This window comes from Gasterosteus aculeatus, chromosome 21 (genome assembly GCF_964276395.1).
Source record: "Gasterosteus aculeatus chromosome 21, fGasAcu3.hap1.1, whole genome shotgun sequence".
In the NCBI taxonomy this organism is placed as follows: domain Eukaryota; kingdom Metazoa; phylum Chordata; class Actinopteri; order Perciformes; family Gasterosteidae; genus Gasterosteus; species Gasterosteus aculeatus.
This window is the reverse complement of record NC_135708.1, coordinates 17,235,561-17,262,474: the sequence shown is the minus strand read 5'-3', so window position 1 is coordinate 17,262,474 and position 26,914 is coordinate 17,235,561. Positions and strand designations below refer to the sequence as shown.

At 45.2% G+C, this 26,914-nt stretch overlaps 2 protein-coding genes across 10 annotated transcripts; one reads left to right on the top strand and one right to left on the bottom strand.

Annotated features, from left to right (window-relative positions):
• Positions 1-159: 159 nt before the first annotated feature.
• Positions 160-3,193, bottom strand: myl12.1 (myosin, light chain 12, genome duplicate 1). The gene is made up of 4 exons (XM_040167476.2): positions 2,911-3,193; positions 1,318-1,522; positions 947-1,108; positions 160-720 (listed from the first exon to the last, which is right to left on the bottom strand). Exons 2-4 carry the CDS (start codon positions 1,499-1,501, stop codon positions 548-550), a joined length of 519 nt encoding a protein of 172 aa, XP_040023410.2. The 5' UTR covers positions 1,502-1,522; positions 2,911-3,193; the 3' UTR covers positions 160-547.
• Positions 3,194-5,772: 2,579 nt separating this feature from the next.
• Positions 5,773-26,651, top strand: myom1b (myomesin 1b). Of its 9 annotated transcripts, none has more exons than XM_040167900.2 (41): positions 5,788-5,928; positions 6,266-6,493; positions 8,123-8,257; positions 8,397-8,571; positions 9,480-9,637; positions 9,824-9,916; positions 10,602-10,690; positions 10,997-11,038; positions 11,407-11,421; positions 11,967-12,128; positions 12,642-12,803; positions 13,635-13,776; positions 14,098-14,297; positions 14,579-14,632; positions 14,716-14,840; positions 14,920-15,103; positions 15,188-15,362; positions 15,466-15,587; positions 17,719-17,736; positions 19,466-19,662; positions 19,764-19,890; positions 20,389-20,573; positions 20,654-20,768; positions 20,856-21,012; positions 21,102-21,208; positions 21,297-21,341; positions 21,429-21,565; positions 21,662-21,806; positions 22,031-22,090; positions 22,211-22,278; positions 22,362-22,475; positions 22,600-22,687; positions 22,777-22,815; positions 22,915-23,020; positions 23,173-23,336; positions 23,459-23,495; positions 23,588-23,610; positions 23,878-23,933; positions 24,019-24,234; positions 26,095-26,236; positions 26,317-26,651. In XM_040167900.2, exons 2-41 carry the CDS (start codon positions 6,327-6,329, stop codon positions 26,499-26,501), a joined length of 4,731 nt encoding a protein of 1,576 aa, XP_040023834.2. In that variant the 5' UTR covers positions 5,788-5,928; positions 6,266-6,326; the 3' UTR covers positions 26,502-26,651. The 9 variants fall into 9 exon arrangements, with proteins under 9 accessions (XP_077952106.1, XP_077952107.1, XP_077952108.1 ...); XM_078095978.1 differs by having other exon boundaries at positions 17,719-18,186; XM_078095980.1 differs by lacking the exon at positions 6,266-6,493 and having other exon boundaries at positions 5,773-5,928; positions 17,719-18,186.
• Positions 26,652-26,914: the final 263 nt, after the last annotated feature.

The window sequence follows — 26,914 nt, the reverse complement described above, 5'->3', positions numbered from 1 at the left end:
TTGTTAGCGCTAGTCAGCACACGTTGATTGAATTTATTGAGGGAGGGGGTGCTGAGGGGGGACGGTCAACTGATCAAGTCTTGACAAGCACTCATGAAAGGAAGAATGTGCTTAAGCACCTTTGTTAGAAGGAAAAATAAAGACAGAATAAGGCACCACTTATTTCAGTTGTCATTTATGGAAGGGAGAAAGTCAGCAATATACAACTTGATAGATGGCTTTATTTAAAAAGTTTATATTATAAAATGTAAAAATTCAGCTAAACCTGATCACATGAATAGCAAAGACTTATCCTTAGAGCTTCCAAGGTGCTGCCACTTCACATCTGTACGCGACAGGAAAAACATTACAACCTTTTTGAATTTGTTTTCTCCTCATTAGGTGTACATTTGGCAATACTGGAAGTTCACAACAAACTTGAGTGGATAGTTATTGCTTTGGTTTAGTTTAAAATGGGGCTGGTACTGGAGAGTCGAGACAGGCAGCACTGTGATCTAGCTGACAGAAGAAGTGAAAAGGTTGGAAAGGGTGAGGCTGGTAGGGCTCTTTAATCGTCCTTATCCTTGGCACCGTGCTTAAGGATGCGTGTAAACTCCACGTAGTTGAAGTTGCTTTTCTTGTCGATGGGGGCCTCTCTGAAGAGCTCGTCCACCTCCTCGTCTGTAAACCGGTCACCCATTGTTGTGAGCAGCTCTCGGAGATACTCGTCCTGGATAGAACCTGAAAGGGAAAACAGTTCAAATCAGACAAGACTTAATAAATCAACATCACAATCATCTCTGAAAGAATTTGTATTGGCATGCAATTATTTTACCACACTTCAGACAAAGTGGCTTAATACAGATCGTTTGAGGCAAAGCAAAATGATTTTAGAGGATACTTTTCAAACCCAGCTGAAGTGAAGTAAAGATGACAGGAAATCATTTTAAAAATTGTCAAAATGTACCTGTTCCCTCTTCGTCAAAGCAAGCAAAGGCATTTCTGATCACATCCTCGGGGTCGGTGCCGTTGAGCTTCTCTCCAAACATGGTGAGGAACATGGTGAAGTTAATGGGTCCAGGAGCTTCCATCATCATAGCTTCCAGGTACTCATCGGTTGGATTTTTCCCTATAAATAGAGCAGGTTACAGTGCATTTAGTCTGAAGGGTTTCAACCTCATAAGTGGTTTAAATAAAAGTCACATAAACTACGGATGATTCGAATATTTGCTTACTAGTAGTACAGTGAACACCCATGTGAAGAAAATGCAGAGCTGCCTACAGCTTCTTGCAGACACGTTGGTTGAACCTAAAGTAAAAGCTGACTCGCCTACTCACCGAGTGAGGCCAGCATGTCGTGAAGGTCCTCTTTGTCCACGAACCCATCCCGGTTCTGGTCAATCATGTTGAAGGCCTCCTTGAACTCCTGAATCTGAGACTGGTCAAACATGGCGAAGACATTGGAAGTCGCGCGCTGAGGGCGCTTCTTCGTGGTCTTTCCCTTTGCTCTTTTGCTAGACATGGTGACCCCTTTTTGTTTTACCTGCAGAAAGAAAAAATGTATACATATTTTTGTTTTATAGACAGCAAAGAGCTTTCTCCTTAAACGTAGGTGACCATTATCAAATATAAATACAATAGGGAGAAGAAAATACCGAATGATAAGAGCAAAAGGATGAACACCAGGAAGACTATCTGATCAAAGGTTACGGGGACCATAAAGTTCATTGAAATTAGATTGTGATCCATGCCCACAACTGTGCGGAAGGGTATTCTAATTCTCTGGCAGTCATTCCCAGGTGGGGCGTCCTCTACTGAGCTATAAATGGAAATGTTAGCCAGCTTTCTAGGTTGATCAGCTCACTGGCTTCACTGAAGGCAGGAGAGAGTTTGTGATGCGAGGACAGATGCCCTTATCAGGCAATGTCCTGAATGAAGACTCTGCCCTTCATTCACAGCTCCATGTTTACAGATGCAAATTAGGTTTTTTTGCCACTGGACGTCGATGGAAAACGATCCCAGCCACCGTGGAGCTTTGACTTTATTGAAAGACGCCATCAATATGGTGATATTATCTGAGATGAACTTCCAGTGATGCAAGTTTTATTGTCCTCAGCAGCAGCAGCTGCACTCAATCGTTTCCAGTAGAAACTGGGAATCACATGCTGGAATTCCTTCTTTTGCCCAATAGCATGACATTTGTTTAAAATGCATTCAAGGAAAAGCAGTAATTGTCAAATTTGAGAAGCATACAGCAAATAATTGTACTTCCTGCTATACCGTGGTTCTCTTTTACAGTTAGTTTCTTCACAAACACAAAGCAATGATCAACGTTGGGTAGTTTAAAATCTAACATTTACAGAAATTAGCCCAAATAAAAGTAACGTTAGCTTACTTTGTGGTCGGTTTTACGGTTACTGACGACACACTGACGATGGATTTCATGCTCGTATTGAGCAAAGCCAATAAATCCTCCTAATCCACAGCTTTTCCTCGTGGTAATTAATGGACAAACTGATATCTTTAAACCTCAATTAGCGGGTAAGTAACGTTAACTATTAAACAGTTAGCGGCCTAGCTTGAGACGTTAATGACTATCAAGCAGTGACGCACGTTGACGTTTGTCCACTACGAACACCAGGCAGCCATTGAACCACGTTAACGCAGGTTGACGAGGAAAATTACATTTAACGAGACATTAATTCACGTTGCAAGTCCAGAATAACCACGAAACGATGTCGGTTTTCGGTATTGAGCGATCAGCCGCGCAGCTAACAGCTAGCCGTGTTTTCAGTGCAATCAACCGAAGAATACCACGTTCAGACATACGGTATTCCCTTAAAATTACCCCCAGTTGTTTGACTAACTGGTAGCAAAGGGTTTTTACTGCAGCTAAGTGAAGGAATAAAGACAAAAAACAGCTCGTCTTACCTGACAACTACACGACTCGGCTGGCTGGACGCTGCGCTTTTCTCAACCACCGCCCTTCACTTCCTGATAATCACGTCGCGTTCAGAACATCCAGATCAAACCAAGTGAGGAGAATGGGGGAGACCAGAAAGCGCGAAGCTGTTATTTCTCTCTTAATAAATAATATGTACGAGTTTTGTTTTTCATTCTACGTTTAATTAAAATATTACACAATACAATTCCGAAAAAATACTAATGTTGGATTATTGAGGGTGTTAAAATACATAATGGTAGTTCACACCCCCGATGGCGAAAATGTAACTTCCAAAAACAGTGGTCGGCCTGCGTTGACATTCCTGGATATGCCCTTTTAAGGGAAGAAAGGCGCATCGCTCTGTGAGGAATTAGGGAAAACTAAACGACACCCCTGGGAAGAATGTTCAATTAGGAAAATGTATTCTTTTTATTTTTCTTGTTGATGATGTTGCTATTTGATCATGAATGCCAGTCAAATACAAGAATAAGTTCATATTACCCACTGAGTTGATGCTGTAAAGTGAAATATAAAAATAATGATATTAAACTCGACTGGGTGCTATTAATGTAAGTTCTGTTGTGTCAGCTTGCTTATGTTGTTGGTATTAAATTTATACTGCTTTCTAACCAGGACTCAATGAATTCAAAAGAAATTTCACATACTTTAACCAGAACAATAAGACGGATAATAATAGATACTGACTGTCCTCCATGGGCGAACAACAGTTGCTCATTGCTTTAAAGGGCCTGAATGTGCTGCAGAGCTTAAAAAGCAAGATGTCAAACTGTTGAGTCAGAGGTTAAAACAAGCTGTTGTCTTTTTTTGTGCAGCTGTCAGATCAGTTTCAAAGATGATAACAAAATGGCTGAACGTGTGCCACCAGTCACCCATAGTGATCCTATATGTTGTAATCAAAGGGTAACCAGTCCACAGTATGTGCCAGTAGTCATACACAACTAGTGTCGATAATAGTTATTGGTACCATGAATATACAGCCTGCGTTCATCTAGAAATTAAACATTCAACAACTGCATCTAACCAATTAGATGTCACACACAAGGTCACACCTTTGGGGAGGAGAGGATGAAACCAAGTGATCTCTTTGTACTTGTTCATGCTGTGCCCTGCAGAGTAACATTTTATTCAAATGAGTATGTTTTATTAAGTAAACTGTAGTGTCCCCCTTAATCCACTGGAGTGTGCTGGCTTCAAATAAAAGCTTTCCTTTTCTCTGTGATATCGTAGACAGTTTCTTGAGGCCATTAATAGTTTGTCTCAGCATGTTATCCAATCCTGTGTGAGAGCTCATTTAATTTGTTCGTGTCTGGAAGCGTTATCATTCAACTTTCGAGTGGCTTTGAGGAGTGGGAGTACCAAGCAGAGCATAAAAATACCACCAACGGATCCCATGAGACGTCCGTTGAGTTGGAAATTGCTGGACAGCTGAAGCCAATGACACGATTCAATACAACCGTACGATGATATGATAACACAAATCAACACTATCTGCTGGCCTCAGAATGACCACATTATACATTGTGTTGTAACAGAGTGCCGTAGGATGACGTCATCATCATGCTCCTGCAGATATCCCCTTGAGTCTTTCTATTTAAAGGAAAGGACATTTCTACGTTAGCTGAGACGGGCAGTCGTTTAGTGTTTGAGGATCATACTCAGATTAGAGTGAAGCCTGGAAATCTGTGATGAAATATCCAGAGGGATGCTATTCTCTGACATTTAGTCACGTTCACTAATCTCGGAGGTTACTGTACATTTCAGTGTCTGGCGACTCTGATATAAATATATTTGATTAACTTTCATGGGGACATTGTTGTTCCAGTAATACGCCTTCACTTGTTTTAGGTTATATTTACGCAGGCTAACTTCTAAGGAACAATTCATCCAGAAAACATTTATTACAGTAAGCATTTTGATGCTAAATCAATCTATTGCTAATCATCATTGACGCTAGTAACGCCGTAGCATTGTAGCATCAGATTACAACAAGTCGTTCGTGTCACTTCTGCTTTTCTCAGGACCAACTGTATTTTCTACTTGTCAATCATAGTGGTTACGAGCAGTCGAGTTGGCCAAACATTTTTGGGCAGCCAAATAAAATCTGTGTGCCAAATGGCCCAATGACCATCTTTTTTTGACAGGCAGACCTTAATTTACATGATAACATTCATAAATTCATGTTCACGTATCACTCTGCCACCCGGAGTGTGTTTTATAAACAGCATTGATTTACTTCCCTTTTTCATTTAAAAGCTGTTTGTGAGCTGAGGGGACAAGAGGGGACATTTGAGTACTTCCACAAATAATGGTGGGACTTGGAGCGAGAGCGACAAAGATAAAGTGATTGGCATTTGTTGCATGTGAGACAATAACAAAGCTAAAGTTAGCAACACTCAAAGCTGGGAAAAAAAATGAAAGACAAAAGCTGCTGGAGAGATTAACAAACGATGATGTACTGTGGCCTAAATCCAGGATCATTGAGCTTCAATGAAAAGCTGACTTCTGAGCCGCATCAACATTTGTTTATTAATTATTATAGTAATAATCAATAACTGGTAATTTCTTCGACATAATCCCTTAATTAAAGTTTTAAATATGTTTACATTTACAAATTAGTACAGTTCATACAGTGCAGGTTCATATATATGATTGATGATGATCGTGTGTACGTTGGATAAAGAATTCATCTAAAAAATATGGACAAAAAATACAAAAGTAAGCATGTGTTTATTAGGCTCCGATGGCGGAAACCTTCCCCCATTAATGTGTCGCCCCACGGGAGTCGACTTGGCCCCCCACACTCTGCTCTTTGCTATATTTAACTCCAACGTCACCATAAAAGGCTGCGACTGCTTGCACACTCTGGCAAGGGCCGACATTATTTTGGTTGTGTAGGAACTGCAGCCCTGTACGCACCTACCTGCTGGGATATTGAGCTTTTCTTTTTCCCTTCAAAGCTTGGAGTTTGAGGCTTTTTGTCCAGGGTGAGTGGCAAAAGTTGTGCAGTGATAATGTGTGATGAGGTTGTACTTGTTGCACTGTGTCTGCCTAAGCATGATGGGAAAGTGCCCGAGCGCCTGAATCTTCTATGTGTCGCCAGCTGATTCTGCAAGTTTTAATTTGTAACTTAATGACGTTTAAAAGTCTTTTTTGATCAAGAAAATACCTTGCAGACATTGGCTGAAATGTTTACATATACTCACGTTGGCATCATGCGGATCGTACATCTTCTCCATTAAACCCGTTGACATTAAAATGCAGCAAAAGTTTTCAACATGTCGTATGTAACAGCCGACCCACCTGCTCTTGAACACTAACTAGTCACACAGGGGAAAAAAAGAGTCTCAGAAACTCGGGGTTGGTACCGCGAGGGGCCTGCAGCATGTCCGGATCGGTTCCGTTCTACCAGAAGCACCATCGCCACTATGACAGAAGCTACCGCAGCAAGGAGACGGAGTCCAGGCTCAGCCAGTACCAGACCGGCAGCAGGTACACCGCGGCCGGCACCACCTCCGCCAGCACCTCCGCCAGCACCAGCAGGAGCGGGGGGTAAGGAGGGAGGAAGAGCATCATGCCTTCATCGATCCACTTCTCTGGGAAGCTCCCCCATAACTCCCAATCACCCAACCCCAACTGATCAAGTGCCCCCCTCCAACAACCTCGGTGTGTCACTTCACCCCCCCCCCCCCCCCCCTCCCCATCACAGTTTTGGGATCATCTTTCTTGCCATAATGACACGGAATGTTAGGGTTTCGCCATCCTTTGTTCCTCTCCTTCTCTTTGAGCGACCCTCACGCACACCAAAAGGATCTTTGACCTCTACCCTCCTTAAAAACGCTCTGATTCCTGCATGAATCTCTTGTTTGCTTCCCTGCATGCCGACATACTAATTCCTTTAACACCTTCGCATAGATAGACAACAACTGTTGTTGGAAATATGCTATTTCTGTCTAGTTTTTAAACCCTTTGTTACATCAGCTGTCAGGGGAAGCACTGTTATGTAATGGCTGAGTTATGGTATATGGCGTTGACTGAAATAGAATCTTGGCCGTTGCGTTCCACGTTGAAGGGAAAGTAACAAGTGACAGCTTGTCAACCTTTAAAACCTGGTAGCATTCACACGCGTTATCGCGTTTTGGAAAATCATTGGCTTATTGTCATTTCCAAAAGGGGAAAGAGGGACGTTGATTGTTAGCGGTCATCTCTTTTGCCAAGATTTGTGTGTCCCTTGTTGAATGCATTGATCAGCTGTCCAGTGTTTGTAAAAGAGAATATACATGGGGCCAATTAGTTTCTTGTCAGAGGTCAGACAAATATTAAAGAAATAAAAGTGATAGCAGTGTCAGGAAGTTTTTTTTTTAAACTGTAATGAAGGGGATTCTCTGTCGCTGCTTTTCTTTTTTATGTTAGAGAACTTACTCAATGAGGTACCTGGCGGGTCTTTGAATCCATTGGCCTGCAGAGTGTAAACAGGTCGGAGGTTTGACCATCATCACTTGATCTCTGCCTTTACACTCCTTTGGCTGGGCCAAAGCCCAACAATGAGCACATCTGTGATGAGGAGAGGAGGATTATGAGGTGATGAAGATTTTACAGTCAGTGTGGCTGCGTTGATGCAGTTTTGGCCTAGATACTACGTGTATATGTACATGGACCTTGGACTTGGTGTGTGAAGTAACTGGTACTGGATCTCAGTGTTGATTGAATGCATTTTAATGGAAGCAGCTCTGATCCTGGAGGGTCCACAGAGCCTACGTGGTCAGCTGAGACGACAGTGAGCCAGATAGATACAGGAAATACCTCTCTTGCCCCCACCAGCTTATCAGGTCCTTGTGATTGCATACCCTGAGCCTCCAACACTCTGTGCGGCAGATAGGGCTGTCAGGGACAAACTGGTGGCATCTGACCTGACATCTCAAATATGTCTCTTACTCCTTCAAATGGCATCGCTTACCTCAGTCAGTCTCAAGAAAGCCCAAACAGTCAGATGATTGATTGTTAAATTACAAAAATAACAGTGAAAATAATCCAAACTAAACCATCTACACCATCCACCGAATCTCCATCTGCAACGCATCCACCCTCTTCCTGGCTTTCCCCCCCCCCACATGCTGGTGTGATGCTTTTAGCTGCTCTGCCTGGTTGGGCGCCGGGCTGATGCTGTTCTACATCTCTCAGCCTTAAAGTGACTTCGTATTCTGGGCTGGAGGCGAGCAGACTGAGCCCCGTGCCCACGAGAGTCAAGCCAACGTACTTGGCTGTGGATAAAGAGAACCAAATCATCGGCTACGTAGTGCCTATCTTCAGGGGCAGGTAATGAACTTCCCGCCCACGTCAAACTGAAATCCGAAAAAAAAAAATGTTGTGCTACATCTTACAGTTATTTCAGCTTTTAACGGTGTGCCTCACTACCCATGTATCTTATCTCTGGCTCTGCTCCACAAACCCATAGTCAAGAGTTCGCTGCAGGATTTTCGGACACCGAGGAGAGAAGGGTGAGAGACACGGCTGGATACATGGCCCGCAGGGATTTGTTCACCAGCGGCCTGGAGATGGAGAGGTCAGAGCAGATCTCCAGGAGGGAGGCCATGCGCGGGTCGGCCGAGCGCATCTCTCTGAAAAAAAGGGTCAGTGGGGGGGATTTCCACCCATAAAGAAAGCCGTTGACCTGCGATAACACGGATTACTAACCGACTATTACCTCCACCTCACAGAAACATCAGGGACACCACTGTGACTGTGACGCCGTCGTTATAGATCATTGTGTTCCCGTGTCATTGGACCTGAGCGTTTGCCGTTGTGGACCATTCTGCTTCATATCATGCGGCGTTTTTGCTACACGTGACAGCCTACCCCCGTGTTGCAAGATTCATCAGGGGATGACTGTTATGTGTGGCATCACAGTGGCCTATTCTGCTCAATGCCATCAGAAGGTCTAATTGCTGAAATCGTCCCAGTAGACCAAACTCATCAAAAAATGTGCCTTTTTATAGGAGAAAAAGATCTAAACGTAACATTTAATCTGCACAGTCACGCTACTGAAAACAGTCAGTTGCAGTAGTTTGTGGTTTACTCTTTACACAAGGAAGTTATTAATATCGCGGGGTGATTATGTGAAGTAGTAGAGTAGTTGAGCTGCATAAAAGCCCCCCGTCGCCCCCTCACTGTGCTTATCTGCCTCCACAGCGCAAGATAGCGACAAATTCCTCAGGAGATCCTGTTTCTTGAGACACAGTGTGAGCACAGAGAAGTGCTGTCATGTTATCCATCGAGTCACTGGATGCACACTGGAACGAGACGGGGCCTCAACACCCCCAACAATTTATTGGACATAATGGACACGCCGCATGTTTGAGAGAAATAAAGAGACGGTTGATTGTTGCTCAGTTTTGTTGCTTTGTTTTTTGCATCAACCACGCATTTTGAATGATGAGGATCTTTGAGCGTATATTTATATCCAGTATTTTCTGCCTGGTTGGTGACAGTACAATGGCCCTGAGCGTTTTTTAAGGCTGAAGAACTGTTTGTTTTCTAGATCCATGAACACGGGGAACATTTCAAGCGCATGAACGAAGACAGCCTGATGCACGCCCCGGACTTTGTGATCAAACCTCGCTCCCACACCGTGTGGGAGAAGCAGAGTGTGCGGCTGCATTGCACCGTCAGCGGCTGGCCGGACCCGCGGGTCGTCTGGTAGGTCACGGATCACCTGTGACATCACATGTGACATCACCTGTGACATCACCTCAGATCCGTCCTTTCTGTCCCCTCAAGATCCGGCTTGTTCACTTGAGTTCCATCTACTTTCCCCGGCTCTGTTCGTCCTCTTGATTCAGTTATGTCGTTTGTCTGTTGTGTTTTCTGTGCTGCACCTAAAAGGTACAAGAACAATGTGGCCATTGACCCTCTTTCCAATGCTGGCAAGTATAAGATCGAGAGCAGATACAGCGTGCACTCCCTGGAGATTAACAAGTAGGTGAAGCGCCTCCTTTCCACAGATCTTAACATAACAGAGTGTCACTGGGGCGTCTTATGGCATAGTTTGATATCCATAACATGTCCTTCGCCGTAATGGATGTGTTAGAACTGTAATGTAACTTTGATTTTCTCACGTTAGCTCTTAGCTGTCTTCTTTAAACACGCTTAAGGCAGAAAACTTCCATTTCTCTGTTCCAGCCAGTGAGATTTTTATACTAACCATGTAGATTGTAGAAAAGCATGGGATGGAAATAGTGTTTTTTTGTTGTTGTTGTTGTGGTAAAGTGTTTTCGTTACCTTAGAATAAACCATTTAAATCTACAGTACATACAGTACTGAGCGGGTCACCGTGAAGCGAAGGCCGTCTGAGTCCCACAAGCCGGCAGAACTCACCCGGGGGAACATATGGGACTATCTTTATCGCATTTCAATGGAATAGGTCGGCTGTAGATATGTACAGAGAGCCACACCACCTGGTGCCCATGACATCACCAGTGGAGTCTATTTTTTACAGCAGTATTCCTGGCCAGGAGTAATGGAACGCTTTACAGTCGGGCGCCCGCATACTGGGTGTTATTTACACGGGTTGGGGCGGGGAAAGGGCACCGTACGCATGAGTCCTCAAGGGGGAGAATGTGCGTATCATGGACATGGATCACCTGATGCTCTCCTCTTTCAGGTGTGATTTTGATGACACGGCGCAGTATCGCGTCTCTGCCATGAACTCCAAGGGGGAGCAGTCTGTATTTGCCTCCGTCGTGGTCAAGAGTACGTTTCAGTCTTCCACCAAACCATCACATTCCAAATGCTGCCAAAAATTAAATTTGGGCCTTAAAATAATTGTAATCACAAAAAACAGTGGTTATATTTGCCCAATACCTTTTCATTAACTGTAAGAACCAAGTGTACTGTTGGTTACAAGTGTCAATAATTAGACACCCGCTATGTGTAACGTCGCACCTGCGATTTAATCTGTGTGCACATTCTCAAATGAATTCAACACCGTGTCAGTATAAAAGTACACACACTGTGTGCGTCGCATGTATTAATAGTAGCCGCTGCTTTTCTTCGTAGGGTTCAAGGGAGAAGTCGATGAGTCCTTGCCATCACCCAGACGTAAGTGTGAAATTTACCTCGGATTTGTGTTTGTCTTTATTGTTTATTGTGTGCTGTATGGCAGAATTTATTCATTTATGATCACAAGGGTGAAAAACACTGGCTTGATACACAAATAGGTCTTTTTGCGGCTCACCTGTTTTAGCAAGCAGTTAATTGTTCTGGTCTTTGCCAACAACTGGGAAAAAACTCCCTCTTCAGCTGCAATATTTTTGATTCTCGTCAGCAGTTGTTTTTGTGTGTCTGATTTTTGGTGCCGTGCATGTACCGTACAGCTGCAGGGGGGGGGGAGGGGGGTGGTGGTGCTGCTGCTGCTAAAGCACTAACAGCTCTTCTGTTTCCTTGATGCTTTGGCATTGACGATGCAGGTGCCGGTACTGAAGGTAACGGGGGTCTCTGGATTGTGGTTTGAACACGTTTTGGTGAACTTGTTGTTTCCACTGCCGGTCCGTGCATGATCACGCTGTGTTGATGTCTAGAGTTCACGGTATTTTAAAGCGGTATAAAGAGGTTAATGTCTGTAAAGTATGTCTCAGGAATGTGCTGCACATTTTGACATTATATTTTGTTAACCAGAAGAGCATTAGAAGAATGCATTAGTAAGTGTTATGAAGAATTTCTTACTTTAACCGTACATATTTACTATAAAGATCCTGATTGTATTTTCAAAAAGTTCAGTTCACGACTGAATATATAAATACATTTTTTGAAATTGCAAATAGGATTTTCACGTGTCTTTTGTGCATGATGAAGCATTCTGAGCACTTAACTCTGAGTCACTCTTTTGATCTGTATTTGTTGCTGTCATTTATTGTTACACATTCGATAAATACAATTTTGATCTAGCGTTTCTGGATCGAAGCGATCAGTATTCCTGTGGATATGATTATCGATCGGATCCGTCTCTGATGTCCCGCCTCTTTTGCAGATGGCCCAGTGTCGGAGTACGGCATCAACTTCCAGACTCACATTGTTGATACGTTTGGCGTGTCGTTTGGAAGAGAGGGCGAGACCATGAGTCTGGGATGTACGGTCATCATCTACCCGGCTCTGCACCGCTACCAGCCAGAGGTCCAGTGGTACAGAGACGGTGAGAAGACGCGCATCACTGGTTCAGCTACTCCCAACTTGATGCCTGCATAAATGTCCCTGGGATGAGGTTTCAACAGGGGAAGAAATGCTTTCTTAAAGTAGCAATAGGAAACAGTCTGTTACAAATTACAGGTAAAAGTCCTGCATTCAGGAACAACAAAATAAACTTCAAGTAGGGTTGTGATATGGATGGCGACCCCCCAAATCTAAATAGTAATCCAAATTTTTTTGGGGGAAAAATGTGATAATATTTATTTAGTAAAAAATTGTCATGGAAAAAAAAGGTTAAAATTGTTTTTTATAATACATGTTGACAAATGTCACTGAATAATAAGTCTAAATATCTGGTTCAAACAATGTTATGGAAAAACATAAAAATATGTTAAGTAAAAAAATGTTGTTTAAAAAAATTGAAAATATCTGAAATGGAAAAACGTGATTGGAAAAAAAATATTAGATCAAAACATTATTTGTGATTTATTTTCTGTGGCATCCACCTTTTTCCTGCCAGATGTTCTGCTGTGTCCCTCTAAGTGGAACCACATGTGCTGGAGTGGAGACCGAGCCACGCTGACTTTCACACACCTCAACAAAGAGGACGAGGGCCTTTACACCCTGCGCGTCACCACCAAGTCCGGATATGAAACCTACTCAGCCTACGTCTTTGTCAGAGGTGGGAATGTTAGTGTTTTACCGTGTTTTGGTGTTTTGTCATCAAGGTCAAAGTCACAACAGCACGTCCGCTGGCACCTTTTGACGCACCAGTGACACCAGTGACTGGTTTTAAAATAAACCGCCTGGCATCTGTTTGAATACAGTGGGAAAAGTAAACATGGAAGCTTATCTTTGCAGACTTCAGAGACGGACCTTTAAAAGTTCCTAGAAAATAGACCATGTTGTTGGCTTTGGTCGCAGCTCAGGATTGCCCAGCACATCACATTACGTTATATTTCGGTTTTTTTATTCATGGGTTAAGGTGCCGTCTTAACAGTCTCTGCACTTAAGAAGAGGCCGGTGCCAAAAACCAGACACTATAGGAGTCTGGCTGCACCGGTCTATTCTCAGAGAGCTCAGCCATCGATAGATACTGCAAACATCTGCTTCTAGGAAAAACAACGCTGCCCACTGTCGTTCCAGCTCTCTGTGGTGCTCTCTGGTTATGATTATCGTTTACCTTCTAGTTAATGATGCAACTCTTAGGTGGCCTGGCTTTACCGCTTGTGCTTCTTCAAGAGTCGCCTCTCTTATCCCCTTTCGCTCCAGCTAATTCGGTCCTTCTGCCCATTGTATTGCTCTCGCCTTGTGTTTGACTCGAGGACCAGAAACATCCCCGACACGAAACCTCACCTTCAAACTCCACCAGCTATACGGTGGAGTCCGTTCACTATAGACAAATCCTTGGCTCAAAGGTACACAGGTGTACCAGCGCCTCATGTTGACTCTTAGACGCTTCAAGTGCCTCCAGTCATGCTGATCCTGACCATGTCGATGCTGCTGCTGTTAGACGCTGAAGCCGAGGTGGAGAGAGCTCCGGGTGCCCCTCTGGATGTGCGCTGCCTGGACGCCAACAAGGATTACATCATTGTGTCCTGGAAGCAGCCGGCTGTCGATGGCGGTGACTCCATCTCGGGCTACTTTGTGGACAGGTCAGTGGATACACGGCAGGGGTCAGTGGAGGAAGAGTTAAGGGCCGAAGGTCTAATTGCAGTGGTCTGGGACATTTTGCTTTACGTTGTTGGCAACTATATGGTTTCCTTTAAAAAATATAAAATAAATTGGATGGACTAAACAGGAAAAGGTACCAAATGCACAGAATAAAAAGACATTACAGAACTGATATAATGCTAAAGGGAAAAAACTAAAGCAAGATGTCACCGACTGATATTTTAAAATCCACTTTAAATCTTCTGCACATATTCTCCCTTAAAAAACAAAGTATAACGACATAAATGGTTCTATCCGCACAGATGTGAGGTTGGAACCACCCACTGGATCCAGTGCAACGAGACTCCTGTTAAATTTGCCCGTTTCCCCGTCACCGGCCTGGTGGAGGGCCGCTCCTACATGTTCCGCGTGCGCGCCGTCAACGCCAACGGCATGAGCCGCGCGTCACGAGCCTCTGAGCCGGTGGCGGCCATGGACCCGGCTGACCGCGCCCGCAAGAGAGGTGAGGGGACGGACAGAGGCCGGCGTATTTTCAAATGCTTTAATTACTCATAAAAAGTGAAAAGAGAGTCTGGGGCAATGAGTTTGCACATTGTTGTCTGCAGACAATGATGCTTTTGGTCAGAAATGGGTTTTTAGGGATGTTTTCCTCTCACTTAGAAGCTACAGAGATTAATAAAAAGAAAACATGTTAAATAATGTTTCCCCATCTATTTGAAAACAGACCAAATAAGAACTAGTGAACTATAAAAATACTGAATTCTCATCATGTTCCTCTGTCAGGTACCTCTGCTCCGTGGACCGGCCAAATCATTGTCACAGAGGAGGAACCTGCAGGTAGGGAATCACATCATCTATACGAGTTACGCCTCCGAACCAGGTGCGTTCAGGGACCTAATTCATTGCCGTTGGGCCGCCAGAGGGCATCGTCCCCGGCCGACCTCTTGAGCTGCAGGTGACCGAAGCGACCAAGAACTACGTGGTGCTGAGCTGGAACCCACCCGGGGAGAAAGGCCTCGAGGGCGTCATGTACTACGTGGAAAAGGTAACAAATTACACCCTGTTCCCTCACGTGTGCGTCCCGTTGAAGCCGCGCCTAACGCCTCGTTTGCCCCGTTCGGCAGTGCGTCTCGGGCACCGACAGCTGGCAGAGGGTGAACACGGAGATCCCGGTCAGGTCTCCTCGCTTCGCGCTGTTCGACCTCGCCGAGGGGAAGTCCTACAGCTTCCGCGTCCGCTGCTGCAACTCGGCGGGCGTCGGCGAGCCGTCCGACCCCACGGAGGCCACCACCGTCGGCGACAAGCTCGGTCAGTGGGTCGGTGGCGACGGCGACGTTCAGAGTTGACGAAAGCGAGAAAGAAAGAAACGTGTGCAAACGTTGTGGTCCGCAGACATCCCGTCCGCCCCGAGCAAAGTCGTCCCGACCCAAAACACGGACACGTCGGTCGTGGTGTCGTGGGAGGCGTCGCGGGAGGCCAAGGAGATGGTGGGATACTACATCGAGGGGAGCGTCGTGGGCAGCGGCGCGTGGGAGCCGTGCAACAACAAACCGGTGAACGCCACCAGGTGAGGTGACCCACCCCCCCCCCCTCTTCCTCTTTGACGCGAAAGGCCCCGCGCGGGCCCAATGTGCTCCGTATGAACTCGTTGCCCCCGATCCCGCTTGCAGGTTCATCTGCCACGGCCTGACGACGGGGGAGAAGTACGTGTTCAGGGTGAGGGCGGTGAACGCCGCGGGGCTCAGCCAGTTCTCCCCGGAGTCTGAGCCGGTGGAGGTGAAGGCTGCTATCGGTGAGCGAAACCGAGGGTTCACATGTCGGGGTACAAGAGGCCTCAGGGGTCAGAGGGCACCGAGAAGTAGAGTATAGCGTAGTGGGTTGGAAGGAGAAACCCGCCGCCAAGGAAATGCTTTTAATAATGTTTGAAAATGTGCTGTTGGTGCTGTATCGTGCATTTCTAAATTCATTTAGCCTTGTTAGACATTATTTTTTAACATCTGTGTACAAATATTGCAACACAGATAATTATGTGAGTGAATTCATATTTTATTTTAGTTCACCGTGAAAATGTAATTTTCACTAAAAAACAGATTATTTTGCATTAATTATATAACAATCGAGAAATCATAATTTGAGATGCAACAGAGGTCTAATTTGTGCTGATTTGCATTCAAACAAGGTTCAACTGGCTGCAACGCAGCACAACAAAATCTATTTATTTAATCATTTAAAAGGGAAAAATATGAAAGGCATGAATTCTTAATTGTAACATGTAAAAACACAAAAGGCATTCTGGGAAATGTAGGAACCTGAAGTAGTTGTAGTCGGGAGGCGGGTTCAGGTGAGATCAATAAGAAGAGAAAATTTCCCTGCAAGATGAATTTTGAAATGCATTGCACACCAAACCATGTCGTTGGATTAAATACTGCCTCAAATGGTAGAATCTTCTTTTAATGTATGTTTACATTTTTTATGAGGAAAAACAGAAAAAAATGTAAGGACATGAAGGAAAATCATTCCAACGTGATGTCGTCTATTGAGACATGTCATCTGCACCCCCACACTTTCTCCACCATGGTTCCACCCTGTGTCACCCCCGCCACGTTACTCTGCACTGTTATGTGCCCCACCTAAACACCACCTTGTCGAGCCACATCCACCCTCCCTCCTCCTCCTCCTCCTCCTCCTCCCCCCTGCACAGCCTGAGGCGGGGTCAGGACTTGTAGACTTCTTCATCTAATGTGGGTCAGTGCGACACAATGCAACGGCTGTTTGCAAACCAGCCCATTGTCACACACCACCACCACCACCACCAGCACCACCCTCCCACACCCCATTTCACCTTTCCTGGAGAAAAAGTTGCGTCGGCATCACATCGTGGTGCCAAAGGTAGCGGCAGACACACCTCTCCCTCCCCTCCGGTACCCTCAAACGGCACCGAGTTCTCCTACAGCAGCTAACCCGGCCGTGGAATTGTTCTGTTCAATTTAAGTATGCGGAAAAATGGTTTAGGAAATTGGAAACATTCTTTGTAACTAGCAACACTTTACAAATAGTAGGGCTGAAAACCCTCAGTATTGTTACAATAATGATATTATATCATAATACGAATGAAGAATAATTCTAGATCTCAACATAAGGCAAATGTTTGTTTGAGTAATACAATTCACTAAAGGAAAAACTCAGTACCTCCACATTGAGATACAATCCCAGTGAAAGCCAGTAAATTATAACATTAAATTGGAGCACATACTTGTGCAAAAACAGACCAATCCTGCTCTTCTGCATTTGTTCCCTAAAGTCACAACCAGCATATCGTTCAGCCTTTGAATGTCACTCACTCACTCACCAGCTCTGTTCTACTCTTTGTTTTCCCCCATGAAACACACTCACTTAGTACACAATTAGTAAAAAATGCCAATGATTTTAAATTTGTCACGTAATATACATTTATTTCTACTTTGTTAAATTACAATACATGTAATTGGCTGTTCTGCTGCAATTACCAACAAACTTAATTAACATTATATCTTATCCAGTAAAGGTTAAACTCTAATTTCTTCTTGTTGAGGAGAAATAGTAAAATAGTTACTTTACATGAACTAGCTAATTCACACACACTAACTATTAAATGTTTATACTTGGCATTGTTACCAAAGAACAGTTTTTTTTCAATGGCGGATTTGTGCTGCACAGTCATGACGTGTCCTACAACACGTCTGCATGCTCTCATCACCCGAAGTCTACTCACCTCCTCACATGGATGTTGATCATCTTGTCTTCATTTCTCACTCCGGGTCAGATGAAGACATCTTATTGCAATTTGATAAGTGAATGTAATAATATTTCTGTCTCTGGTCGTCTTCTTTGCTTTTTTTTTTTTTTTAAAAGCCTCCTCTGCTTCTCTCTGAAACCTCCTGTAGGGGGCGGCATCCCTCACGGTGTGTTGCCCGAGATGGGGCCGGGGGGTAACGCGGGCCCACTAACCGAGCACAGGCCACGCTGGACGGGCGCGCATGAAACTGTCCAGTCCCCCCCCGACACTATGCGAAAGCACAATAAAGCTCAGGCTGACACTGAAGCCGGGGGGCAGGGGGCCGCGGCCGCCAGCTCCGCCCTCGCGCCGCCCCGACCCGGGGAGTGTAAACGCGAGGGGGGCAAGAGAGGCAGTGTGTCCTGGGCCCCTGACCCGGCAAAAGACCTGGTCTCAGAGTCTGCGTCTGACTCCGCTTGTGACTCACTAACTGACGCGGCCGCGTCCGCGCGCTTGGGCCCGGTCACCGCGGGGGGCCCGGTCACCGCGGCCGCGGGCTGTGGGCCCGGCGCACGTAAGTTGTCTGTAGACGCTTCTGCTGATCGGGAGGCGGCGGGGCCCCGGAGGGGGTCGACAGGTGAGCCCCGGGTCACGGACTCTTTCATGTTCACATGGCAGACAGGCAAAGGATAGTTTAGTACCGGTGTTCTGCTCCTTGAGGTAAGTGCGTAAAACACCAGCAAACCTTAACAACACGCTTGATACTAGTTTTCCCGGAACAACACTTCCCCAAACGCCCGCTGCCCCCCCCCCCCGCTGGGTGGCTCAACGTCACCTCATGCACCTCAGGACCTACCGTCACATTCAGTACCCAGAGCCCTTTGACACACACACACACACACACACACACGCACACACACGCACACGCACGCACGCGTAAGTACGTCATGGGAGGAGTCGGCTAATCACACCCTGTACTTCAAAAGCGGGACATCCAGCCAACACAAGACATTTGACCTGAGACCCTTTTGGTCGTGCACCGTGTACCCCCTCAGATATTCTCCTCTGGGACGCTTTGACCAACTTCTCACCCCTGAAAAAAGGGGGGGTATGGACAAGAGGACATTTTGTTATCACAATGTTACACGATCCTGCTTTTGGAGGAACATTTTTCTCACTGTTGCTTCTTCATCCAAGTCCCAGATATCACTTTTTCTGTTGTTGTGTCACTTCTTACCTTCTAATTAAGAACAGAAGAACAGTGGGACATTTTTCTAAATCTGGTTGCCTTTTCGCTTTCTTGTGTTGGATGAGAACAAGACAAGTTTAGCTTAGCATAGACTCGGGAGAAACCTGGCTCTCTTTGTACATAATAAAACTAATAAGATGCCTTTTAGTGTGATTTAGTATGTCACTTTATTTGGATAAAATCAGGCTAAATTTTCCATTCCTGTTTGCAGTCTTATGCTAAGCTAACCATCTTCTGGCCGTTGCTTCTCATTTAGCGTTTATACGTGACAGATGTATCGACCCTTTTCAGCTCATTTTAAGAAAGCAAAGAATGGCCCAAATTCTCAAACTGTTCCTCTGAGCAAATCATAATACAGAAGCCTGATATCAACATCTGTCACTGCAGGTGTTTAACAGCGGAGACTTCAGGGATGTTTTGGCTTTAGAAGGCAGTCATTTCTAAGGGCGCCTTACCTCCTTGAATTGGAAACATTGGTTGTAGTGGAACACTGAATCTCGTCAGCATCGACTTATCTCCAATGCATTCATTAAATAGATTTTTTTACAAGGATTTAGAAGATGAAGAAGTATAAATGAATCAGAGCATCGCCTCGTTGCAGCGCTTCAGTTTCCCACTACACCGCCCTGCTGTCTCTCCTGTTAATGCGCGCGTTCTGTCGTCTCAGCCTCCCCTGCTCCTCCCTTCGGCATCTCCGTCCTGGAGTGTGTGCGCGACTCCATGGTGCTGGCCTGGAAGCAGCCGAGCTTCATCGGCGGCGCGGATATCACCGGCTACTTCTTGGATTACCGCGAGGTCGTCGACGGCGTGCCGGAGAAGTGGCACGAGGCCAACACCAGGGCCGTCAGCGAGAGGGCCTACAGGGTGGGTCGGTCGAGGCCAAGAGGCCAGACGAGGGGGGTGGTGGTGGGGGAGGGTTTCGGGCAGACGCGAGCTTCATCTCCGTGTCCCTTTTGGCCCTGCAGGTGTCCGACCTGAGGGAGAACAAGAAGTACCAGTTCCAGGTGCGGGCGGCCAACATGGCCGGCGTCGGCATCCCGTCGCAGCCCAGTGACACGTTCCTGTGCGAGGAGTGGACCATCGCCGTGCCAGGTCGGTTCCCCCCCACGCAGCAGAATGACAAATGTTCTTATGTCTACTTAAAAAATGATCCCACCATCCACATGAAACTATTTGGGCAGCCTGTCCAGTGGGATGTCGTGGTTTGAGTTGTGTTTTTGGTGCCTTTTACACAATTTCCGAGGAACCCATAAGCACATCTTGGGAAAACACAAAATTTAAAGTGGGCTTTTGCATAAACTCACATTTATAACATGTCATCAAATCAACTAACTTATTCCTACGAGAAATTCAAATTTACTGTATTTTGTTGTTAATGTATTTATTGTTAAATGGATGATTTAAGTGGGACAAAGGCATTGCTTTTTGGTAATAAGATCCTTTTTTTTTTTGTACTGCTTATTAAAGACGTAAAACGTTGCAGCATGTTTTCTTTTTCGGTGTCCACGATTGTTTACTGATCCTTTTAGTAAAACTTAATCAGACGTACTGATCTGCAGTTATTAAGCCTGAGTTTGTATTTCACCACAGGGCCTCCTCACGACCTGCAAGTAAGAGAGGTCCGGAGTGACTCCCTGGTGTTGCTATGGAAACCGCCTGTGTACCAGGGCCGCGACCCGGTCAACGGTTTCTACGTCGACATCAAGGAGGCGGGCGCGCCGCAGGAGGCCTGGAGAGGAGTCAACACCAAGGCCACGGAGAGCGCGTTCATCAAGGTCGCCGTCGCCTCCCCCCCGAGCACCTCCCTGTGATCCGCGGGTGATGCTTGATCCCAACTTCTTCTTCCATCTCGCAGATCACGGACGTGAAGGAAGGAGAGTCGTATGTGTTCAGGGTGCGCGCCCAGAACTACGCCGGCGTTGGACAAGTCTCCGCCGTGACGGAGCCGGTCGTGGCGCTCACCAAACCAGGTGGGGGGGGGGAAGAGATGTTTTGCTTGGGACCAAGTGGCGGCGAGGAGCTCGTTGCTATAAAATATATCGTCTCTTGGTTTCCAGGCACCAAGGAGATAGTGGTGGACGTCGATGACAACGGCGTCGTCTCCCTGAACTTTGAGTGCGGCGACATGACGGCCGACTCCAAATTTGTGTGGTCCAAGAATTACGAGGAGATCACGGATCCGTCCCGCTTGACTTTGGAGACCAAGGGAAACAAGTGGGAGGACTTTTTTTTTTTAGGTGGACACTCTTTGACTGACACACAAATCGACCTGAAATCTGACGTAGTTCTCCTCTGTTCTTCAGGTCCAAAGCCGCTTTCAACACCCCTGCGGAGGAGGACGTAGGTATCTACTCATGTCTGGTCACCCACACTGATGGTGCTTCATCCAGCTACAGTCTCTCTGAAGAAGGTGGGTCAATAAATGACACGGTTAAATATGGAAATCAAATGAATTACTGTGCTTCTTCTCGTGAATGATTTCCTGGTGCATTTTACAGAGTTGAAGAGGCTGCTGGTGATCAGTCATGACCACAAGTTCCCCGGTGAGTCCGTCAGCATGTCACAAGCACGTCGTGGACCGGACAGTTTTTTGTTTGTTAAAGTTGTCTCTCCCTCGTCCTTCGCCCCAGTTATTCCGCTGAAGTCGGACTTGGCCGTGGAGCTGCTGGAGAAGGGAAAGGTTCGCTTTTGGCTGCAGGCGGACAAGATGACGGCTAACGGCAAAGTGGACTACATCTTCAACGATAACGCCGTCTCTCAGGGGGACGTGAGTGAACAATTTTGAAGCCATAAAATACGCCGGAATACCGTGAAAAAAAAAAAAAGAAGGGTTTTAAAGCCGTCGCTTTTTGTTGTTTTGTAGAAATACAAAATGAACTTTGACAAAAACACCGGCGTGATCGAGATGATCATGGACTGTCTGACTCCGGCGGACGAGGGCACCTTCACCTTCCAGCTGCAGGATGGCAAAGCGACCAACCAGTCCAGCTTGGTGCTGATAGGCGACGGTACGCTCAGTCAATCACTTATTCCATTACGGTGGATTCAGGCAGTTTAGCCTGTTTGAGACTGACAGCTGCCAGTTAAACCAGATTCTAATCATTATTACGTGACAGTGTTCAGGTGTTCAAGTTGAGCAACTTTGTTTCATGTTACAACTTTTACCAGCTGCAACAAATATCATGGTTAAGATCTGCGGTTTGTTAACATTGTAAACTTGTTTTACTTGCAGTGTTCAAGGCGCTGCAGAAGGAATCAGAGTTCCAGATGAAAGAATGGGTCAGAAAGCAAGGTACCGATGACTGCATGTCTAATATTCATGTTTCAGAGCTGCAAGTATATCAAAAATGTTGATACTTTTCTCATTAAGTGATATGAGTTTTCTTTTTAATAAGTGCCATGTTGGTTGCAGGTCCTCACTTCATCGAGTATTTGAGTTATGAGGTGACACAAGAGTGCTGCGTGATCCTCAAGTGCAAGGTGAGACAGAAACGTGACTGCTTTTTCTCCTGCACGCGTTCTTTTAATGGCGGGTTCAGTCAACGACTTCCATCTGTCGCCAGGTTGGAAACATGAAGAAGGAGACGTCGGCGCTGTGGTACAAAGACGGCCACCAGATCAAAGCGGACGACAGTCTCGGCTTCACCGAGGGAGTCCTCAAGCTGGAAATTGCTCAAGTAAGAATATCAGAAAGGGGAGAGGTTATTAAATATATATGTGTGTTATAATTATGTCACACCACATATGAGTGTTCATGGTGGAATCCTCGCTCAAAGAGTTTGACCTCGTGCTCTGTGTCAGATTTCCAAGAAGGACTCTGGTGTGTACGAAGTCGTTCTGAAGGACGACAGAGGGAAAGACACGTCCACGTTGAATCTGACGGATCAAGGTGAACCTTGAAGTCACAAACTGACACAAGCGAATCGATACTGGAGCAAATCTATCTCTCTCTGATGATCAAATCTGCCCCCTTTCCAGGTTTCAAAGACTTGATGAATGAAGTTTTCAGTTTTATCGGTGAGAAGATGAGCGTTTAGTCCACGCAATAAACATTTCGGTGCATGAATCGTTTTTAATTTGAATCATTTTATTTCAAAACTGATATTTGAATTCCAGCCAATTCCTCCACCCCGCTGAAGATCACGAGCACTGATGAGGGCGTCCGACTCTACACCTTCGTCAACTTCTACAACGATTTACTCCAAGTGACGTGGCACTACAAGTAGGTCCTACGCCTGCATCGCAGTCTGTGTGTTCATTGTTCAAATCTATCAGTTACACACACTCCAGCTGACGCATTCATGGCTCCACCTGAGAGTAAAGTGCGTGTGGTTCCGTCTGCACCGTCGTCGTGCTCATGTTCCTGTGTTTCAGGGATTCGGCCATCGCCTTTTCTGACCGGGTGAAGAGTGGCGTGGTGGGAGAGCAGCTGTGGCTGCAGATCACGGAGCCCACGGAGAAAGACACGGGCAAATACGCCATCGAGTTCCACGATGGCAAAGCGGGCCTGCGGAGGACCGTTGAGCTGTCCGGTCAAGGTGAAACGTTTGATTATAGACTCGAATAGACTTCTTGTACTTATTTGTATCATTCAAATTCATTTTTTTGCACTTGTTTTGCATTATTTCAAATCATTGTTTCATTTGTTTTTGTGTTGCAGCATTTGACGACGCGTTTGCAGAATTCAAGAGACTCCAGTAAGCTACTTATTCCGTATCAAATTTAAATGCTCAATGATTTGAGGAACAACATTCAGAAAACTAACTCTCTCTTTTCTTCATTTCATCAGAGCTGCTGCCATTGCAGAGAGAAGTGAGTGTACCTAGTTTAAAGTGTCACAGTTATGGTCTGTAGGTGATGATTCATCCATAAGACGTGTCATTATTGTCTTTAGAATGATAAATAATGAGTTTTAAATGCTGCAACTTGGATTTTATTTAAAATTCAGATCACATAACTCTATAAGTCCTGTAAAATATGTTTTTATTCTACCTCTCACATCCAGTATTGAATGTGGAACCCTGTTTGAATGGCCGTAGACTAAAAGCAGTCATTCGGAGCTGACGTTGTTCCTTTCAGGTCGTGCTCGAGTAGCAGGAGGCCTTCCCGACGTGGTCACCATCCAGGAGGGCAAGGTAAGCTCTCCCACCAGACACGCGCGCACAGTCTCGCTCACTCGCTCGCTCACTTAAACGCGTGGCGTGGACATGTTTCCCACAGGCCCTCAATCTCACCTGCAATATCTCGGGCGACCCTTTGCCCGAGGTCACCTGGCTGAAGAACGACAGGGAGATCACCTCCGACGACCACTGCATCCTCAGCATCGCCTCGGGCAAGTTCGCCAGCTTCACCATCACCGCCGTGAACACGATGGACTCCGGCAAGTACAGCATCCTGGTGAAGAACAAGTACGGCACGGAGAGCGGGGACTTCACTGTAAGTGTCTTCATGCCCGAAGAGGCGGGCGGCAAGAAGAAGTAAAAGCGCTCTGCATCTTGTCGTAAATATGTATAAATGGGAAAAAGAAAACACTGGAAAGAGCTGAGGGGAAGAAAACCGGCTTCAGGGTTTTTTTTTTTTTTTAGGGGGTTTGTGTTCTATTCTCTAGAGGTGCTGACTCCAAAATGAGTGTTGTGATGAGTTATTTTTATTAGCATTTGTCCCAGTAAGAAAAAAATCACCTCCGAACTGTTTTAATTTCCAATGTAGTTTGAGTGAAGCTGCGGCGTGTGAAGAGGAACGTTTGCACTCATTTTTAAAGCCAAAGATGTAGTTTCAGACGTGTTGTGTTGATGGGACGAATGGATCGTTAAATCAAAGAGCCAAACCAAACGTTTTTACACGTTTTACCCCATTTGCTAGAAATTATTCATACTTTACTGCCAAAAAAGAACATCTTTAACATTAGATTGAGCCATGCTTTTATCTAAGTTTGTATTAGTAAAATATGTAACGCAAAAGTCACTGTTGCATGTACAGGTTGATGCATTTGTTGCAAATGGGCTAAAACATGCAGTGTCATTTAGTCCTGTTTGATTGTTATTCACAATCATCGAATGCACCTTCACTGTTGTTGTTGTTGTAATGTGTTTCACCAATGATGTGAAATCACCTTCACGGTGCATCATTAATTCTGATAATACCGCTTTTATTTTGATGATAACGAAGCCACTGTACTGAAGACCGTTTTGATCACTGTTACACGTTAACAGTTGTTATTGCATCAGAGAAACTAATAAAAACCAGCATGTACCTCCCCACTTCCTCCACTTCCACTTCCTCCTCCTCTTTGAGTCGTCTCACTTGGGTTTGAAGCCTCCACTGTTCACTTTCTACCTTCTAGGTGATTGGTTGCATTTTCATGCCCAGGCACCACTTCTGTAGACTTCTAGAAGATCAACCACCAGCATGAAGGCAACCAGGAGAAAAAACACTTTAAGAGGAGCACAAACAGGGCCGGCAAATAAAGCTGCTTTCACTTCGGAGCAATAAACCAAATTAATAGAAAAGGGGCTAAAAATAGGTCTGTATGATCAAGATAATCCACAGTTTAGTTTAGGAGCATTTTTTCGTGAGAGCCATATATTCAACATTATATTGGAGGGAAGGCAGATCTCTACGGCCTATTTCTCCAAAACTATGCAACTCACACCAAAACAATCCAGAGTGATGACAACACTAGTCAAGAGGATTCTCTTTGAGTGCTACTGCAGCAAGACACCACCGAGCAATCCAAGACATAATGTAAAACTAAGCTTTTGTGCTCATTAACGGAGCTGGTAATTAATGAGCTTTGGGCAGAGGCTGTTTCAGCATCTCCTGTCTCCTCATTGAAGCCTCATATTTAACAGACATGAGTGGCATTGATCGTAATCAAAAACAAATTATTAAAAAATGTTAAAATATGACATGAACTTAAGTCTGACAGGTACGGAGGTCTCTAGGCTTAGTTCTACATTTAAAGAGAATAAAAAAACAATTCCACATAGGTACTAGAAACTTTAGAAGCTTTATTATTATTATTAATATTGGTATTGTTAACATTATGTCCATTTTTTACATTTTAAAAGCATCTCATTGAAAAAGCTAAATAATAGGGAATATGAAGCAATGACTTTCTTTGTGAGTCAGTCAAACATTCAATCTGAATGCAAACGGGTAAAAGATATTACATCAGGCGAAAACAGTGTGTCCGGATAGTTTTGACCTCACTGGACGTCCCGGGTAAGTACTGGTGTGATTCTGGTGCCAGCGAGGCTTCTTGCACACGTCTAACTGGGGACTTTCTCCTCTCAGCTGGAGATCGTGGAGGAAACGCCTGACTTCGGCACCACCTCGTACTCCACCGACGCAGAGGGAAACGTGGTGTTTGGACCAAACACCCCGAAGGAAAAGATGAAGACCGCAGTCACTGGAACCAAAAAGCAGAAGAGGAAGGGTGAGAGGCCTGAAAGGAAATATGTGACGTCCGAAACACGACAGTGATGAAATGTTGACTAATGTCTGTTTTGCTCTCAGAATCTGTAACTAAGACGCTTCCAGTGGAGAAGGCTGCAGCGGAACCCGAAGCTTGCGATCCCAAACAAAAAGGGGATGCAGAAGTAGTTGCTGCTGACCGGCCTTTGACCGCTGAGCAGTCAGAAGCATCCGAGCCGCCGGCAGACACAGCAGAGGAGCCCGCAGCTGAAACACACTCAATCTGATAGAGAAAAGGATTGATTATATTAGCTTGATGTGGGCTTTTAAGCCGTATATGGTTGATGTGTTTCCAGTTAGACTTTGCATTTGCTCTTATCAAATATTAATGATAAAAATAGTCCACATTTGTGCAATAAAATAAATGTCTCATGGGACTTTACTCGCACTCATACTCTAAAGAACATTGCTTTTACGGTTTAGGAAGAAATGTTTTCGTGCGAGGTAGTTAAAATCTTTTGAAATTCAAGCCGAAAACTTGACAAGCTCCCAATGTGGGAAATCCCTGTGTAACCATCCAGTCATGGTCTGACTCAGCAGGTGTTTGGTGGGGAACTGAAACTTCGTACTTCCCTGCAGAGCAACTGAATTGTTGATGCTGGCACACTGCCCATTGTTGGGGTTGGGGGTTCGGATTAAA

Excerpts from the sequence above, each read along its gene's own strand:
- myl12.1 (XM_040167476.2), bottom strand. The coding sequence starts at position 1,501 with ATGTCTAGCAAAAGAGCAAAGGGAAAGACCACGAAGAAGCGCCCTCAG. Across the intron at positions 1,109-1,317 it reads CGACATGCTGGCCTCACTCG|GGAAAAATCCAACCGATGAG; the intron begins GTGAGTAGGCGA and ends CTCTATTTATAG. Across the intron at positions 721-946 it reads CTTTGACGAAGAGGGAACAG|GTTCTATCCAGGACGAGTAT; the intron begins GTACATTTTGAC and ends TTTCCCTTTCAG.
- myom1b (XM_078095978.1), top strand. The coding sequence starts at position 6,327 with ATGTCCGGATCGGTTCCGTTCTACCAGAAGCACCATCGCCACTATGAC. Across the intron at positions 19,891-20,388 it reads GTGGACCATCGCCGTGCCAG|GGCCTCCTCACGACCTGCAA; the intron begins GTCGGTTCCCCC and ends ATTTCACCACAG. Across the intron at positions 23,337-23,458 it reads CGTTGAGCTGTCCGGTCAAG|CATTTGACGACGCGTTTGCA; the intron begins GTGAAACGTTTG and ends TTTGTGTTGCAG.